Source organism: Galeopterus variegatus, unplaced genomic scaffold, assembly GCF_000696425.1.
Source record: "Galeopterus variegatus unplaced genomic scaffold, G_variegatus-3.0.2 Scaffold109, whole genome shotgun sequence".
Classification (NCBI taxonomy): domain Eukaryota; kingdom Metazoa; phylum Chordata; class Mammalia; order Dermoptera; family Cynocephalidae; genus Galeopterus; species Galeopterus variegatus.
The window spans coordinates 512,373-530,103 of NW_007726220.1; the positions used below are offsets into that span (position 1 = coordinate 512,373).

Consider the following 17,731-nt stretch of genomic DNA (forward strand, 5'->3'; position numbering starts at 1 on the left):
TTTTTTGTCTGCTTGTGTTATTTCAAACAGCCCATCTTCAAGTTCAGAGGTTCTCTCTACAACTTCCACAAGCCTGCTGGTTAAACTCTCTGTTGTGTTTTTTATTTCGCTGAATAACTTTCAGTTTGGCAAGTTCTGCTACATTTTTTTTCAGGGCATTGATTTCCTTGTACATTTCTTCTTTCAGGTGGGGGGGGGTTTTCCTCATTTCATCATGATGTCTAGCTGAGTTTTCTTGTATCTCATTCGGTTTCCTTAGAATTATCACTCAAAATTCCTTGTCAGTCATTTCAAGGGCTTCTTGTTCTATAGGATCTAGAGCTTGAGAGTTATTATCCTTTGGTGGTGTACTTATTTGATTTTCTTATTTCTGATATCTTTTCTTTGATGTTTATTCATTGTGGCAGGGGGTTTCACAGTCCACAGGTTTGACACTATTGACTGACTAAGATGTTACTGTGGTTGCCAATTTGGTATGGCTACCTCAGTGACTGCTCAGTTGGCCACTAGTGCCTGGCATGTGTGGTTGCCTCGGGTCTTGGGCCTGTCCGGGGAGCCACCTCTCTTGTCAGCTTGTACTCTGCCGGGCTGCTGGATCACGGGGCAGTACCGCAGGGTGTGTGGTCTCTGCTGAGCTTCCATGTCCCATGCTGGACTTCTCCCTGCTCTGTGCACTCTGGGCTGCTGTGATGCGCGGAGGCACCGCAGAGCGTGTGGTCTCTGCGGAGCTTCCCCTTCCCTTGCTGGATGTCTCCCTGCTCCGTGGACAGTGGGCTGGGCTTGGGATGGAGCCGGGTGGCGGCGGTGAAGCCTACCTATTGCTGGATCGCATGGTGGCGGCCCCCCCAGGGTGTGTGGACTCTACGGAGCTTCTAACTCCCTTGCTGGACATCTCTGTGCTCCGTACGCATTGGGCTGGGCTGCTGGATCGCCTGGGCTGCTGGATCGCGCAGCAGCAATGTGGTCCCCATGGAGTTCCCACCTCCCCTGCCGGATGTCTCCCTTCTCCGAGCGCACTAGGCCGGGCTGGGAATGGAGTTGGGTGCCTGCGGTGAAGCCTACCTGCTGGATCACGCAGTAGCGGCCCCACAGGGTGTGTGGTTTCTGCGGAGCCTCCGCCTCCCCTGCCAGACGTCTCCCCACTCTGTGCTCACTGGGCTGGGCTGGGAATGGAGCCTGGTGGCGGCGGTGAAGCCTATCTGCTGGATCGTGCGACAGTGGCCCTGCAGGGCATGTGGTCTCCGCGGAGCTTCTGCTTCCCCCGCTGGACGTCTCCCCGTTCTGTATGCACTTGGTGTTATGTTTTTATAGTTTAAATCGGTTGATTTGTGGGAGAAAGTGATGCTAGGGACCGTCTATTCCGCCATCTTGACCAGAAGTCCAAAAAAATATTTTTAAAGAAAAATTTCAAACATACAGAAAAGTGAGAGGAATTATAGTATAATGAATGATTATACATTCACCATCTAGATTCAATACTTAATAGTGTGTCTTATGTATATATATTTTTATTCTTATAATTTTTTATGATATGGTCTTATAGTAAATTATAGACATTATATATATTTTTTGTCTTCTTTTTTCTTTTTTTTTTGTCTTTTTTCCGTGTCTGGCAACGGATCGCAACCCTCAGTGTTGCCCCCGTACCGGACCGGGGACCGGCAACGGGATTGCAAGCCTCGGTGTTGCCCCCGCGCCTCGCTCAGCCAGTGAGCGGGAGCCAGTCTGTTTGTGGGATCCGAACCCTCGGACGGGAGCGCCACCGCGCTTCCCAAGCGGCGCACTATCCAGTGCGCCACCGGGCCGGCCCTTCTTTTTTCTTTTTTCTGATTTAGTTTTTTTATTTTTAAAATTATAGACATTATAGATACTGTACCCATAAATATTTCAACATGTATCTTCAAAATCTAAGGACAGTCTCTTATGTAATCACAATTCTATTATTTCACCTAGGAAAGTGAATAGTTCCCTAATTTTTAATCTATAGTCAAATTTCTCCAATTGAGGGCTGACCGGTTAGCTCAGTTGATTAGAGCACAACATTATAACACCAAGATCATGGGTTCAGATCCCCGTACAGGCCAGCCGCCAAAAAAAAAAATTTCCCTAATCACCTTCCATATGTCTTTTGTTGCTGTGTTTTGCTTTATCTTCCAAAACAAGATCCATTCAAGGATCATGTATTGTATTTGTTCATGTCTCCTAAATCTCTTTTAGTTTAGAACCATCTCTTCTAAGTGATGTTGACTTTTGTTAGAGATCAGGCCAGAGACCTTGTAAATGTCCCACGTTCTAGATCTGATTGTTTCCTCATAGGATTGTTTACTTTGTTCCTCTATCTCCTAAAACTCCTGTGAACTGGAACTTAGGTCTGGGCTTGATTAGATGCAGATAAACCTCACTAAGCCTTGCTGGGGTCTCCTTCTCTGAAAGCCCTTCTCAGAGCTGTGTAAGGCCAGCTGGTGTGTGAGCAGGTATGAGGTTTTAGCATAGTGCCTGGCACATAGGAAGTCTCAGGATGTGGTAGCAGCTCTTAATATATGTCCCTGCCTTAGGCCAGACATTTTCCCCAACATTTGTTCCTGAGAAAGTTTCCCTGAGGCTTCTCCCTTCCTGACCAGGCAGCAGTAGCTCCCCTCTTGCTGGGGCTTCTGGCCCCGGCTGCCTTGGCCATCCCCCACCTTTCTCTCCTCCCACTCACAGACAACACAGGCAGTTCCACGTACCGGCCACCCCCGCGGACCCGGGAGGTGATGATCAATGGGCAGATGGTGAAGCTGAAGTACTGCTTCACCTGCAAGATGTTTCGGCCACCCCGGACCTCACACTGCAGTGTCTGCGACAACTGTGTGGGTGAGTGGGAGGCAGCAGGGTGGGATTCAGGGATTCCTAGGAGAGACTGAATCCTGGGGACAGGGGGCACGCCAGAGGGTGGGGTGGGCAGTGTCTGAAATATCCGGGGGTGGGCAGGAAGTCTGGTTTCACCCAGATGTGCCCTGACTGAGGAGGGTTCAGGGGTAGGGGTTCTGAGTGTGACCAGTGGTGTCTTGGCTTCAGCTCAGGATTGGTCAATTCCTTCCCCTAGCTCTGAAGTGTGCAGCAGACACAGAGAGGCCTTAAAACCTTCTCCTAGGCTGTAGCCTGGTCCTAAGTAGGTCCAAGTTTCTAGGAACCAGAGACTGGAGCAATAACACTCAGATCTGTTTAGGCCAGAAAGAGAATGATGTACTATCCAGTGTCCCAGGGCCAGCTATAATGAAAGACTTTGATCTATTCCCAGGGTTTGGGATGGACAAGAATCTGGGAACAGAGGAGTTTAAACCAGTGAGGTGGAGAGGACATGGCCAGGACTGGAAGCTAGGCTCCTGACTCACAACTGCAGTGGTTATTTTGTCCCCTCTCCCTGCTCTCCAGAGGCCATACAGCTTTGATAGGGAAAAGGTGGTCCCCTGGGAGGGTGTCGTAAGGGAAACGCTGTGTGAGAGGACTCAGGTGAGCTGAGCCACAGTGACTATGCACAGTTCCCAGGGCAGTGAGCTCATCATGCTAGCTCAGCACTCCTGAGCAAGAGAATAGCGAGGAACACCCCATGACGGCAAGCAGTGAAGTGGGTGACTCGGTGGGTGTCATTCATTCCTGAGAATCTGCCCCACCCGTCCCTTGCAAAGGGTGCTGGCCTTGGCATGAGGCTTGCAATGGGCTTGTGACCCACATTCCCACAGAGACTTTCCTCACCAGTCTGGGTGTGACCCACCCCCGGGGCCACAGTGCTGCTGTGAGTTCAGCCCTCTGACCTGGCCTCTGATGCCAGCTCCCATGAGTTACATAGCAGCCCAGCCCCTTCCTGGGCCTCCAGTCCTAGAGCAAGGGACAGGAGTCATTGGCTGTTGGCATGTGGCTGGGGTAGTAGGTCAGGCAACAAGTACTTTTTGTAGGTCTTTGTACCAGGTGCAGCATTGGACCCTGGGGATTCAGGCCGATATAGGCTGCTCCTCTTGGAGCTTAGGATCGATCAAGCAGGGGTCATTGGCCAATCCAGTAATTATAAATTAGGATGTAGATACACATGGGCAAAGTGCTGCAAGAGAGAAGTGATGAGGCAGATAACAGGGGACCCTCACTTAGTTTGGGGTTGGAGGGGACTTTCACAAGTAAGTGACTTTGCAGCTGAGACAGGTAAAGAGACAAGAAGGTGTCAGGTAGTGGGAACCAGTGCACAAAGCATCAGAAGCAGGCTGTGTCCAGGGGCCTGGAGGTCAGCTCATGTGGAGAGAGTGGAGGGACTGGCAAAGCCCAGCCATGGGTGTGCCTCTGAGCACTTGTGCTGGTTGCAGGCCACACCCACACTAACGCGTCTCCCCTTGCCCTTTTCCAGAACGGTTTGACCATCATTGCCCTTGGGTGGGCAACTGTGTGGGGAGACGGAACTACCGCTTCTTCTACGCGTTTATTCTCTCCCTGTCATTCCTGACAGCCTTCATCTTTGCCTGCGTGGTCACCCACCTGACACTGCGTGAGATGGGGGAGTGGGAGGGGCTGGTCAGCAGGCTCAGCCAGGTCAAGGGGCTGTGCTCACCGCCCCTCTGAACTGTGTCCTCTCCTGTCTTTCTCCCCAGGCTCTCAGGGAAGCAACTTCCTCTCCACTCTGAAGGAGACACCAGCAAGATATCCTTTGTCAGCTAGTGGATACCCCGGTGGGAACTGAGGCCCCTTTACTGGGGCAAGTCCCTATGCTTCCTTATAAACAGAAGGGAGCGTTATAGAGCCTGCATTTGTCCTCTGGACTCCAACAGCTGCTTCTCTTCACACCCAGGCTAGAGCTGATCCTAAATGGGGCACTGTGGGGCTGGGGTGGCTGAGAACTCTCGAGAGGGACAATCCCTGTCTTCAGGGGCCTAGAAGAGAGTGTGTCCCTTATGGCACCAAGCTCCCTGGACCGTGTCTGCCATCCATTGCCCTGATCTTGTCTTGCTCTTGTGGGGGCTACTGACCCCTCCTTGGGGCCCAGGCAGTGATCCTGCTGAGAAGTGGTGACTGGGCCAAAAGAAGTTTCCAGAACTTATCACCTCTCTGGGGAAATAGTTCCATGGAAGGATAGTGAAGGCAAGCTCCCAGGACCCGGGGAGGCTCCCCACCCTCCACCCTGCGTGGGTCCTTGACTGCCCCTCACCGTGCTGGAGTTGGTCATCTGCTTCTTCTCCATCTGGTCCATCCTGGGCCTCTCAGGGTTTCACACTTACCTCGTCGCCTCCAACCTGACAACTAACGAAGATGTGAGTAAGGCTGGAGCAATCCTTCGTTCCTGGGCAGGATCCTTGGAACGAGGCGGGCTGAGGGAGCCTGGGGCATCAAGTGTGGTCCTGATGGGCCAACTGCTGGGGAAACATGGGCCTCCCCTCCAGACGACGGCCAGTGCTCGACGTGTGGTCTGGGAGAGCCCCACATGCTTCAGCCCCACCATGCATAGCCCCAAGGCTCCCAAATTGCTTTTCTCCACAGCCCAAGACAGCACTCACATCCTACACTCATTATGTCTGGTCAGCACCTGACCCCTTAAGAGTTCTTCCAGCTGCCATCATCTCTTTGGGCTCTTTGGCCAACCCTGAGGCAGAAGGAACAGGGGTGCTTTTTCTCCACTCAATAGCTGAAGGACATGCCCCAGGGTCACATGGCTGGGAAGGGGCAGAGCCAGGGCTGGTGCCCAGAAGTTGTGGCCATGTTCTTTTTACCTGCAGGCCGTAGAGCTGTGACTGTTCTTAGGGTGTCCCTGAAGCATCCTTATTGAGGGGGCAGCCAGTACAGGACAGTGGGGCTCCATTGACCCTCCTTACCTGCTGTCTTGCAGACCACCACCAAGAAGCATTGTTTGAGCACCCACTGTGTGCCCAGCCCTGGGCCAGACCTGACCTCTCCTCCCCATCCTCAAAACAATTAAAAAGCAACAAGAGCATCTGTTCCAGGGCCTGCAACCTGGTACTGATCACAGACCCATCATCCACCAGAAAATACACTCCGTGACCTTAGCCTCTCACTTAAGGAAATAAGACTTACACATGACAGGGTATCGTGTGCTGGGTGACTGGTAAGAGCAGAAATGCCATGAGCCAGCATCTCTCACAGTGGTTTCTCTGGTGCTGATTCTTCAGGATATTACCAGGGATGAAACGAAAAGGAGTGCTATGGCCAAAAAGTATAGAAAACTCTGGGTTAAAGTCAAGCAGGTTTTTTCTGCTAAACTCCTCCATGCCTCCATGACTTCACAGAGCTCAAGAGGGTCAAGATTTCATTTAATGCTCCAACTATGGTACCTGAGAATTACTAGTATTGTCTCTATTTTTCAAATGAAGACTGGGACTCAGAGAAGTGGTGATCTCTCCAGAGTCCTATAGCTAGTGAGTGACAGGGCCGGAGTTCACTGCCAGCACCCTGAGCCCTGTGCCCTTATGCTACCCTTCCTGTTAGGTGGCTGGCCAGGGATGGAGTTTCCTCCGGAGAATTCTCTTCAGCTCTGCTCTGTCTTCTCTCTTGGTTGGGGTCTCCTAATCTCTGTGGCCCACCCCACCACCCATCCAGCAGCCCACCACATCCCCTCCAATAGTCTAACCAGAGTTGGTTTCAGAATTGGCCGGCTTTCCCCAGCCTCTAGACCTTCCTCCTAGAAAAGTGAAGCAAAAGGAGGTACCTGACCCAGGCCTCCTTCCTGCTTGCAGATCAAAGGCTCGTGGTCCAGCAAGAGGGGCGGTGAGGCCTCTGTCAACCCCTACAGCCATAAAAGTATTATCACCAACTGCTGTGCTGTGCTCTGCGGCCCCCTACCTCCCAGGTAAGCCAGGGGGTGCAGGAGAGAGGTCTCGGCGTTGGGCCCGGCTAGTGGGGATGGCCCTGTGAGTCTACACCCTTCCAAGAGGTTCTGAATATCAGCAGACCTCTCCCCACATCACAAATGCCTGTGTCTGCCATCCCCTGCTGAATGTGCTTGGGGCATGTGTCATGTAAAGGAATTCTGTGGAGAGCTATAATTTGTAATCACATTTACTCATTGTAGAAAAGGTACAAAATATAGGGAAGAAGAAGATTAGATATTACATGTAAGCCTGATCCCCAGGGGTACCACAGTGGATGTCTGGCTACACTTGCTGGCGGGGACTATGTGGGGCCTCCATTCCCTGGCAGGAGGCAGCCCTAGTGGCTCAGTCCTACTGGGAAACTCCCTGTCCATCCTGACACCAGAGGGTGCCAGAGCTCCAGAATGGGAATTAAATTGCTGTGGACACTGCTGGGACAAGTCTTCCCCACACAGTTGTTCCCCAACCCCACCCAGTATTCTTGTCACCTACCCTGCCTGGGGGGGAAGGGACAATAGGAATCTCACTATCTCCAAATGCCTGTTCATCCTTGCATTCCCCTCACCTGCAGCCTGGCTTCTTGGCAGCCAGACAGATGGGGGCCTGTTTGAATTAAGAGTGAATAAATTCTATAGCCAAAAGCCAGGTGCCCAGAGGGCAGAGAGGAATCCTTCTAGAAGGGAAAGTTATTTTATTTATTTAATTATTTAATTTTTTTTGGCGGCTGGCCAGTACTGGAATCTCGAACCCTTGACCTTGGTATTATAACACCACACTCTAACTGACTGAGCCATCTGGCCAGCCTAGATGGGAAAGGTCTTGAGCTTCCAAATGGAGAGCAGCTCTCTTTCCTCAGCCTTTCTAGGACTGGATCTTTCCTTGGCCAGGAGATGGATTCTGCTATCCGATCCCTGGCCTGGAGCTTTGGTGTTAGGCAGAGCCCTCATGTGTCACCCCCTTGTATTTTGGAAGCCTGATTGACCGGAGAGGATTTGTGCAGTCTGACACCGTGGTGCCCTCGCCCGTCAGAAGTGATGAGCCAGCCTGCAGAGCCAAGCCTGATGCCAGTATGGTAGGAGGCCACCCCTGAACAGGGCTCACTACTTGCCACCTGCTGGCCTGTCCACCCTCTGCACTCACCTGCCACCCTCCACGCCTGCCGGGACCCGCCCCATTCCATCTGAGGGAAGCAGAGCTGCCAAAGACTCCAGTCTTTTCGTATTTATTTCCCATCCTGCGTGGCTTTCCCCGAACTGTTCCTTGGCTGTACCCTCTGCTTCCCAAACCCAGGTCCCACAGCCTTGGGCCTTAGGTCCCCTTAGCTGATGAGTGGCAAGAGTGAAAGGAGAGGCCAGAACCTCTGCAGGCCACTAAGGGGACCTTGCCAGGGTGAGCCCTGTGTGAGTGAGGGCATGAACTGAGCATGAGGCCTCCCAGTTGGGGGACCTGCCTGGGGCCCTCAGGATGAAGCGGGACTAATGAGCCATTGACTCTGGACAGTGGCTGTGGGAGAGGAAGCCTCGGTGGGCTGCTTTGGTTTGTGGGCTCCTTCATTCTCTTTGTGATGAACATTGTTCTTTTTTTCTTTTTTCTTTTCTTATGGAATTGGCCAATAGGTTAGAGCTGGGCTTCCAGTAGAAAAGGCAAGGTTGGGGGTGGGTGGGGGGAGCTTGTCAAAGGAAGCTAAACCAGCCAGCCAGGCACCCAGAACCTCAGCTCTTGTACGACTCCTGGGCAGCACAGTAGGAAGTGGAGGCCTTGCCCTCCCCCTGCCCAGGGAGGGCTCTCTAAGGGATCCCAGCCTGCCCCCCGCCACCTGTCTCCCAAGTCGGGTCTAGGGATGGGTGGGTTATGCTCATGCTGGCAATACTTGAAATGGGTTTATTAATGCTGGATATTTTGCACACTTTTATAGACATCTTTTCTACGTAGCCTTTTTTAAATGGAAGAAGAAAGAAGTCAGCCACATTGCTATCTGTGTAGTGCCAGGTGAAGGGTTATCAGAAGGCTAGTTGGTTTTATTAAATTTATTACAAGAGACCTTCTGCTGTGAGTGAGTGCGTGTGTGTGTGCGTGCGTGTGTTCATGCGTGCCCTTGTACGAATGTGGCTGGCTCCCACATCCTCTGGGCTGCTTCCTTCCTTCCCCCCATCCCCCTTGGGTATCAGGAACAGCCTGAGCCGTGGGGACAGGGGGCATATGCATTGGTCACAAGACACCCCTGGGCTCCCACTGGGGCTCAGCCTCCATCTTATCTTTCCTTCCTCCATGGACTTCAGACAACCAGCAGTGGGGGACTCTGCCGCCCCACCCCACCCCTGCCACCCAGCCCCCAGGTTAGGCTTCCAGCTGGGACCTGCCCAGACAGGCTGAGGCTGGGCATGATGGGTGGGGTGATGGCTATGGGGAGTGGCTGCCACCCCTATAAGCAACACACCCTCTTCCAAGCTCTGAGTATGGGACCCAGTGCCAGGGACTAGAGGACAAGGTGTTTCTGTTAATTGGGGGCCTCCATCCAGAGAAAGAAGGAAGGAAAAGGGTGGACCAAGAGGCGAGTGAAGATTGGCCTAAATTGGGGCCAGAAACTCAGAGGATGTTTCTCCTCTGCTGGGACCTGTAGTTTCTTCAAAATAGAGAATTGTCCCTTGATCTCCCTTCTTGGCCCTTTACCTTTCCAGGGCCCTTGGAAAAGTAACATAGGAAGTCCCTGGATATTGCCCTTCCTCGCTCCAGAGGCTAGTGGGTCATAGACAGAGCTAGGAAGTGCCAGCCACAAAGGGTCCCCTCTGGGAGAAACAGCTTTGCCCCAGCCTTAGGGCTCTGGGCCATTGCAGTGGCCCTGGGAGGTGGGGAGGAAGCTGGCTAGAGGAGGGGGTTCCCACCTGCCTTTTATTTAAGCCAGTATTCTTTGTTCCTGCTTGTAATAAAACTTCTGTTTTTAAGAGTTGATTTGCTTTGGTTTGGTTTTTGTTTGCTTTACCTTTGCTGAGGTCCAGCTGGCAGCCCTCTGTTCTTTCAGTCCAACTTGGTTCTTTCTGGGGAGATAGAGAGAAGGCAGGTAACCCAGTGATCTGGCTAAAGTCTCCTCACTTGGCCAGAGCTCTGTCTGCTGGAAGCAGAGCAGAGAGGGCTGCAGCCCCTGGAAATGTGAGAAGAGGCCATCCTGTCCCTTCGTTGTCCCCTCCGCTTCCCCCTACCTCGGGGGCTTGGAGACCCCCAAGTTCTTCCCTGCTGCCTTCCCACTCTGATCCCCAGTGACTGTTCAGCTAAGAAAATGTTTGAGGCAGTAGATTCCAGTTTGAGAGTTGGAGCCTCCCTGGCCACCACCCCCACCTGGCAGCAGGACCCAACCAGATAACTCATAACCCTGGCCCACCTCTCTGGTATCTCCCCCAGGAGGACACCTGTCAGGATTTTGCCATCTCCTGCACAGCCTGAGGGGCGCTACCAGGCCTCTTTGCAGAGGGTTAGCTGGTAAGACTGTATCTCCCCTGTCAGCCAGCACTGCCCGCCCCTCACACTCCATCTCATCCTCATCGCATGCCTCGCCGACCCCATGGGGCCCATTCATCTGTTGGTGTGCAGTGTGGTGTGTGTGCTGGCGGTGGTAGGGGCCCCAGGGCTCCCCGCTAAGCAGAAGGATCGGGAGGTGGGGCAGGGCTAAGAGCCCGGTCTCGTTCTGGACTGAGGAAGTAGCTTCGTGCAGAGCAGCTCTCCACCTGGAAGAGGAGGTGAAGGGTGAGGTTGGGGAGAGGCTGGGGTACCTGCTCTGAGGTGCTTGGGCCTGTTCTGGTGGTGTCCTGGTGTGCAGGGGCCCTCAGTCACTACCACTCCTGCGTCCTGGTTCTCTGTCCCTGCCGAGCTTCCTCTCACCTGCCCGTTTTCTCTCGTGCTTTGTCGCCTGCTGCCCGAGCCTTGGCCCTTCTCTGGGGGAGAGGCAGCTGCTGTGGCAGCACCTGTCCCACTGCCAGGGCCCCTGCAGGCCGCCTCTCCCCTCCCCTCCCAATCCCGCTAATCCTCTCTCTTCTCCTTCTTTGCTGTCCTGCGGGGGATCTCCAGTGTGTGCGGGGGCTTAAGGACCTCCTGAGGACCGCTGCTCTCTGCTTCTCCAGGAGTGACCTGGGGGGAGCCAGCCACCCGGCACCTCCACCTGCCTAGCCTGTGGCGTGTCTGCCACCATCTGTGCCTACAGGGTCTGCCCCCAGCCTGCCCTACATGTGTGCTCTCTAGGGCCCCCCAGAGGGGGCAGGGGCTGGCCTCTTTGCCCCCACCCCACTCCATGCTGGCCAGAGTGCAGAAAGCCATAACGCAGCTGTCAGCACAATGTAGTACTATGCTAAACCCTCCCCTCCTCCGCCTTCCTGCCCCTTCCCCACATTTGTGAGGTGTCAAAATTCTTAAGGAATCTTGCCTTATAGCCTGCCCCCGCCCCCCCAATCAGGTAGAGCCATAGTCAAGCTAAGCAGGTTTCTTCAGGAGCCGTCTGGGGTGTTGATGGTTGATGACGCTGCTAAACGAGTTTGGTGACTGTTCTAAGCACAACTGGCTTGACACTGTTCTCACGGGCCCCCTCCACCCTACCCCCCACTCCCCCAGCAGGCAGGATTCGAGGAGGGTGCTTGTATCCTTGGCTCCAGGCACTGAGGGGCTGAGCTAGCTAGCCCCATGTTCTCCAGAGGAACTAAAAGAGACCGGGTCAGGCCTCGGAAAATCAGCAGAGCCCAGGGAGGGGGGTGCTTGTCTGCTATCATGTACCTTTTTTAACCAAAATAAAGATTCCCCTCTTCTTGCCATACCCTTGGCTGTCTGGTGCCGCCTTTACTTGGGGGTCTGGAGTGGTGCCTGTGGTGGGTGTGCAGAACATCTGGCTTACCCTCACGTCCAGCTTGTTCCAGCTGGTCAGTGCTGCTCTGGAGACTTACAAGAGGCACAACGAAGCCAGAAGGGACATGGGAAGAGTGGCCAGCGTCCTTTTCACTCTGCCCCTCTAGAACTCCTGGTCTCAATTCCAGAGACCACCAAGCCTTAGCTGACCTCTGAACTCTAAAGGTCCCAGCCCAGGCGGAGACAGAGGGTTTAAATCCAGTCTGGGACTATCACACCCCTGAACTGAGCCCAGTCCAGGGTAACAATCTCATGGAAACCTCTTTCCCCAGCTGCCGCCCCACATTGAGACACACGCATACACACTGTACTAAGAGCTAAAAAATAATTACCGCTACCATTTAGCAAGGGCTTGCCCAGTGCCAGGTCCGTTTTCTCATCTTAAGCTATGAGGAAGGTGATGTCAGCCCTTTTACAGATGAGGGACTGAGAGGCTCAGGGAAGGTACAGGAGCTGCCCAAGGTGACCCAGCTGGTAAAGCAGCAAATCCAGGATTGGAGGCTGGTCTCCACCCCAGCCTCCGTTCCATCTGCACTACCCGAGGAAGGAATACAGCTGCAGGAGGATGGGATCTCAGAGAAACCCTAAAATTGGACATCATGGCTGGTATGGGGCTTAGAGATGGTGAGGGCCAGCTTCCTCATACTGATGGGCAAACTGCAGACCGAAGACATGAAGCAACCTGTCCAAGGCCTCGTAACAGAGCTGGGATGCAGTCCTACTCCCTGACCTCATTCCATTCTCTTTCCATAAATTCCATACTGTCTCCTAGACTGGGCTGGCTTAGGAGATGTGGGATACTCTAAATGGTAGTGCCTTGAGGAGAAAAAGACTCAGAACAACTGAATCACTTAGAAATAAACTAATAGCCCTTCCCAAAGGCAATTAGTAGAGTGAGCTCTTGGCTAGATAACTGGACTCTTATTCATAACTAACCAGGGAAGAAGGTGCTAGAGCCTCCTCTGGTCACCTATTTAGTTTGATCATTCGAAGACTGAAAATTTTCCTAGGAAGTTCTTCCTGGAATCTAACCAGAGTCCCTCCTGCTGTAGCCAGGGCCCTGTCCTCTGTTCTCAGTGGAGGAAGAGAGCTGCCTTCTCTATGTCAGAACCCTTCAAAGCCTGTTATTACCAGCTAGGAAGGACTGGTTGACTGTGGGCCCGGAGGCCTTGACCCTGCTGGTAGGATGGATGTTCTGCAGAAGGGTGAGGAGGTAGAAGGCGGGATGAGGAAAGCCCCTTTGGGCTGCAGCCCCAGCGTCTGTCCTGCTGACTCAGGTGGCTGACTGTGGAGCTCCATGCCCTGCCAGGGCCTGCTGCCTCCTGCCCACATGGGCTCCTGGACTTGGGAAATGGAAGCCTGGAGGCAAAGGGAGGTACCTGAGACAGGAACTGAGTCAGGAACAACAGGCCAGAGCGGGCAGGAGGTGTCAGGCAGCCTGGCTCCCAGATTCACCCTGAGCTCCAGAAGAGGAGGAGGAGGAGGAGTGAAGGGGCTTCCTTGCTCTTGCTCAGGGCTGTGCTGAGGGCATTGAGCCCCTGGTGTGAACCACCACCAGGTCCCCTGGCTTAAATGGTGGGAAGAGAATGTTCCTTCCCTGGATTCAGAAGAAGCTCCAGAATTGCTCAGCCTGCCAGGCTCTGCCTTCCAGTTCCCAGTGTCCTGGGATCTCCAGCTTTTCCCCAGGACTTGGGGAAGCTCAGGCTGGATGACTAGTGCAAAGGAAGGTCCTTGAAGGTCCAGGGCTTGCTGAGGCCAGAGGAATGTCCTAGGTGGAGAGGGAAGCCTCTGGGCAAACTCTACCCCCTTTTCTCCCCTGTGGATACCCAGCTGGGCAAGGTCTGGTCTTTGGCTAGGGCCTGGTTTGGGCATTTCCTCATTTCATAGAACCAAGCTCTATGTTAGAGCTTTGTGTGTATGTGTTTATAATAGTAAAGATGTTTGGTTTTCTCACATGATAATAATAGTTACCATCCACTCTACTAAGTGCTTTCCTTTAACTCATTTACTCCTCACAACATGCCCCATTTTACACCTAGAGGAACAGAGGCTTGCAGAGGTTAAACCACTTGACCAAGGCCACACCACTTATAAGAATTTTTTTTTTTTTGGCAGCTGGCCAGTACAGGAATCCAAACCCTTGACAGCTTGAATTCAGGTAGTCTGATCCCAAAGACACTAGGCTATACTATTCTATCTCTCATAGAAAAATTGAGGCTGACCTGTGGCTCACTCAAGAGAGTGTGGTGCTGGTAACACCAACGCCACGGGTGCAGATCCCATAGAGGGATGGCCGGTTAGCTCACTTGGGAGAGTGTGGTGCTGACACCAAGTCAAGGATTAAGATCCCCTTACCGGTCATCTTTTAAAAAAGAAAAGAAAAATATATATATTCACCATTAGTAACTTGGAGAGAATAGGAAAATCAAATGGAAAAAAAAAGTCACCTTGAGTCTCACTATCTAAAGATACCCTCTATAAATTGGTATTTTAGTGTAGTTCCTTCCATAGTTTTCTGTCAGTGCTCCAATTTGAGCAAAGCCTTTGGGATGTCAAGCTTAAAATCCCTTCTGCTTCCTTGGAACCTGTGGCATTAGCCCAGACATGTCCCTACTCTTCCTTGTGGCAAAGAGGCAGATCTCATCTTTGGTCCTCAGAGTTTTGGCCTAAGCCTTCATCCAGGAGGGCAAGGTGACTATTCAGACACTCAGAGGAACCAGGGGAGACAAAGGCCTGTGAAATGGTTCTGGCTAAAGGATTAGGCTGGCTGAATCCCAGTGAGTGGAGCCCCAGCCCTGAGCCCCATCTAGTCTTTGGCTTGGGGCGAGGCAGATAAGCAGGAACCCATCTTTATAGGCTCCGTGCCAACACCCTTAGGTGAAAGTCTTGGTGAAACTTGAGGACTGGGTTCCAGCAAACGGGGACAGAAGGTTGGCAATGAAGAGGTCTCCATCTCTGAGGCCTCTGGCAGGAGTCAGAGATGGGGCCATGGCCAAAGGGGTCAGGGAAACTTCTGAGAGACAGGCTAGGGGAGGCATCGCTCAGCTGGGATTGCTGCCCCATAAATCTAAATGGTATGTGTCACTGCCACCTCCTTTTCCTCAGCCCTGTCTCTCTCCCCAGGTTGCTAGCGTCCCCCCTGGGGGACCAAACTGGACTGAGCACCCAGGTGGCCTGCTTCCCAGCCTCTGACAGAGGGCAGGCTGAGTCAGGCAGGAAAATGGGACAGCCAGGGAGCTGGGCCCTCACCCTCCGTGAGCCCCGCTGATACATGATGGTAGACGGCTTGGAGGGGGCAGGTGACCTGGTGTGGAGAGCTAGTGGGTAGTGCTCAAACAAGTGGCAACAAGCCACCAACTTGAAAGGGAAAATTGTGCTGTGAGGGGGAAGGTGTCCAACAAACCAAACCTACTGGGTGACTAATTACAAAGGCTGGGCTGGAGCGTCAGAGGCCGCTTGTTAAACACTTCATTAAGTGGTACCCTGAAAGCTGCCACCTGTGCATTCTGAGTGCTCATAGGGCACCCCGAGGGGGAGTAAGGACTGGAAGATGGAAGTGCCTTCAGGCAGATTCAGGAAGAAGCCTGGATCTCATAGGTCAGAGACCTCAAAGGGAGAAAAGCCAAAAGAAGTAGGGTGCGGGGGAAGAGTTTTAGGGACTTGGTGGCTGTGTGACTGTGAGCAAATTTCACCCCTCTCTGAGACAATCTGACATGGTGAGGATTAAATTAGATCATGGATATTACAGTGCTTGGGAAACTGTGCAGCCCTACCTAAACATGAGTTATCTCACCTGAACCAAGACAGGAAACATACCTGGCAGGATTGGGAGCCACATCCTCCTACACCTGGCTTTATGGGCTCTGCTGAGGCTGAAGCAGCCAGGTGGAAGGACACTGTGAAGGAGGAACTTATTTGAGAAAGCAGGGCAGCTCCCTAATGTGGGCACCCATGAAATGGCAGCCCTGAACAAGAGGGGGCAGCCTGGAGGCCTGAAAGGTTCCTGTGCATATGGGGCCCACGCCCAGGTTTCTCCTGCTGACTCTCCTGATGAGTCACCCCCACTCCTGGCCCTTTTACCTTTAAGGAAGAGCCGGAAAAGGTGTGGGGAGAAGAGGAGAGGGAGGTAGGTCCTGGGCCCCAGTCCCGCCCCCTGCCTCTCCCCACCCTTCCCGGGCCAGGCCACCCAGCCAAAAGGCAGGCGGTGAGCAGGAGAGGCGCAGAGTCCCACACGGGTCCCGAGGCAGCCAGTTAGCCCGCCGCCCTTCTGTCTGTCCCCAGAGCCATGGAGAGAGCCAGTCTGATCCAGAAGGCTAAGCTGGCAGAGCAGGCCGAACGCTATGAGGACATGGCCGCTTTCATGAAGGGCGCGGTAGAAAAGGGTGAGGAGCTGTCCTGTGAAGAGCGAAACCTGCTCTCGGTGGCCTACAAGAACGTGGTGGGTGGCCAGAGGGCTGCCTGGCGGGTCCTGTCCAGTATCGAGCAGAAGAGCCATGAGGAGGGCTCGGAAGAGAAGGGCCCCGAGGTGCGAGAGTACCGGGAGAAGGTGGAGACCGAGCTCCGGGGCGTGTGCGACACTGTGCTGGGGCTGCTGGACACCCACCTCATCAAGGAGGCCGGTGAGGCCGAGAGCCGGGTCTTCTACCTGAAGATGAAGGGCGACTACTACCGCTATCTGGCCGAGGTGGCCACTGGTGACGACAAGAAGCGCATCATCGACTCCGCCCGGTCGGCCTACCAGGAGGCCATGGACATCAGCAAGAAGGAGATGCCGCCCACCAACCCCATCCGCCTGGGCCTGGCCCTGAACTTTTCCGTCTTCCACTATGAGATTGCCAATAGCCCCGAGGAGGCCATCTCGCTGGCCAAGACCACATTCGACGAGGCCATGGCTGACCTGCACACCCTCAGCGAGGACTCCTACAAAGACAGCACCCTCATCATGCAGCTGCTGCGAGACAACCTGACGCTGTGGACAGCCGACAACGCCGGGGAAGAGGGGGGTGAGGCTCCCGAGGAGCCCCAGAGCTGAGCCGTGCCTGTCACCTGCCCACCCTGCCGCTCCAGTCCCCACCCCCCACGGAGAGGACTAGTATGGGGTGGGAGGAACCGTGCTTCTCCCCAGTGCTCTGCCCCAGCTCAGAAAGGCTCTGTGGAGGGAGACCAGCAGAGCTAAGGCCACTTGGGGCCGGGGGATCCCATTTTTCATGCTCCTAACCATTGGTCACCCCATCTACCCCTGCTCTCTGCACCCCCTTCCTCCGGACCCCACCCATGAGCCAGGTCACTTCATCCCCTCCCTTGCCTTCCTCCTGCTCCTGCTGCCTCTGGATCTTAGGAATTGAGGAGTGTCCCACCTTGTGGCTGAGAACTGAGCTGTGTGGCAGAGGCTGGAGATGGGTGTGTGTGCGCGTGTGTGTGTGTGAGACTGTGTGACACTGTGTGCGACAGCGAGCGTGAGAATGAGACGGGAAGCATGTCTGCTGGGTGTGACCATGTTTCCTCTCAATAAAGCTCCCCCGTGACACTCCTGTCTTTTCCAGTTATTGGTGATGGGTTGGTAATGGGATTGGAGTATGATCTACAGAGACCCTAACTTTGGACCTCTGAGTTAGGGCCCTGCCCTCCCCTGCAGGCTCAGTGAGCCACAGGCGAGACTTTGTGGCCAGTGACTCCAGGAGAGAGGCCGGGGTCCAGCTTTCTCCACCAGGGTGGCCCCAGTCAAACCGGTCTGGTGCAGGGAGGGTCGGGTGAGCGCAAAGGCGGCGCTGAATCTCCTCTTCCACGGAGCGGGAAGCTGTAAAGCTCAGATCTGGGGCGGTAACCAGTGAAGTCTCAGGCGTAAGGTCTGAGGACAGCGCCGCGGGGACACGCCACAGTGAGCGGCACTGAGCACCCATCAGGTGCTGAGATCCGAGCAGAGGGGAGTACGGTCCGAGGCAAGGGGATGGACCTGAGGAGGGGGAACGTCCCCCTGCGTTCAGAGATGGGGACAAAAGGAA

At 53.9% G+C, this 17,731-nt stretch overlaps 2 protein-coding genes across 2 annotated transcripts in view; both read left to right on the forward strand.

Annotated features, from left to right (window-relative positions):
- The window catches only part of ZDHHC18 (zinc finger, DHHC-type containing 18), a 32,669-nt gene extending 24,734 nt beyond the window's left edge, over positions 1–7,935 (forward strand). The window contains exons 4-9 of the mRNA XM_008586408.1: positions 2,704–2,853; positions 4,376–4,513; positions 4,617–4,665; positions 5,171–5,273; positions 6,711–6,823; positions 7,818–7,935. Of these exons, the coding sequence (XP_008584630.1) occupies positions 2,704–2,853; positions 4,376–4,513; positions 4,617–4,665; positions 5,171–5,273; positions 6,711–6,823; positions 7,818–7,935 (671 nt within the window). The remainder of the gene's footprint in view (positions 1–2,703; positions 2,854–4,375; positions 4,514–4,616; positions 4,666–5,170; positions 5,274–6,710; positions 6,824–7,817) is intronic.
- An 8,008-nt stretch (positions 7,936–15,943) lies between these two features.
- Positions 15,944–17,260, forward strand: SFN (stratifin). The gene has a single exon (XM_008586220.1). It carries the CDS (start codon positions 16,015–16,017, stop codon positions 16,759–16,761), a length of 747 nt encoding a protein of 248 aa, XP_008584442.1. The 5' UTR covers positions 15,944–16,014; the 3' UTR covers positions 16,762–17,260.
- The last annotated feature ends 471 nt before the right edge of the window (positions 17,261–17,731 follow it).

Coding starts and splice junctions, on each gene's coding strand:
- SFN (XM_008586220.1), top strand. CDS start 16,015: ATGGAGAGAGCCAGTCTGATCCAGAAGGCTAAGCTGGCAGAGCAGGCC.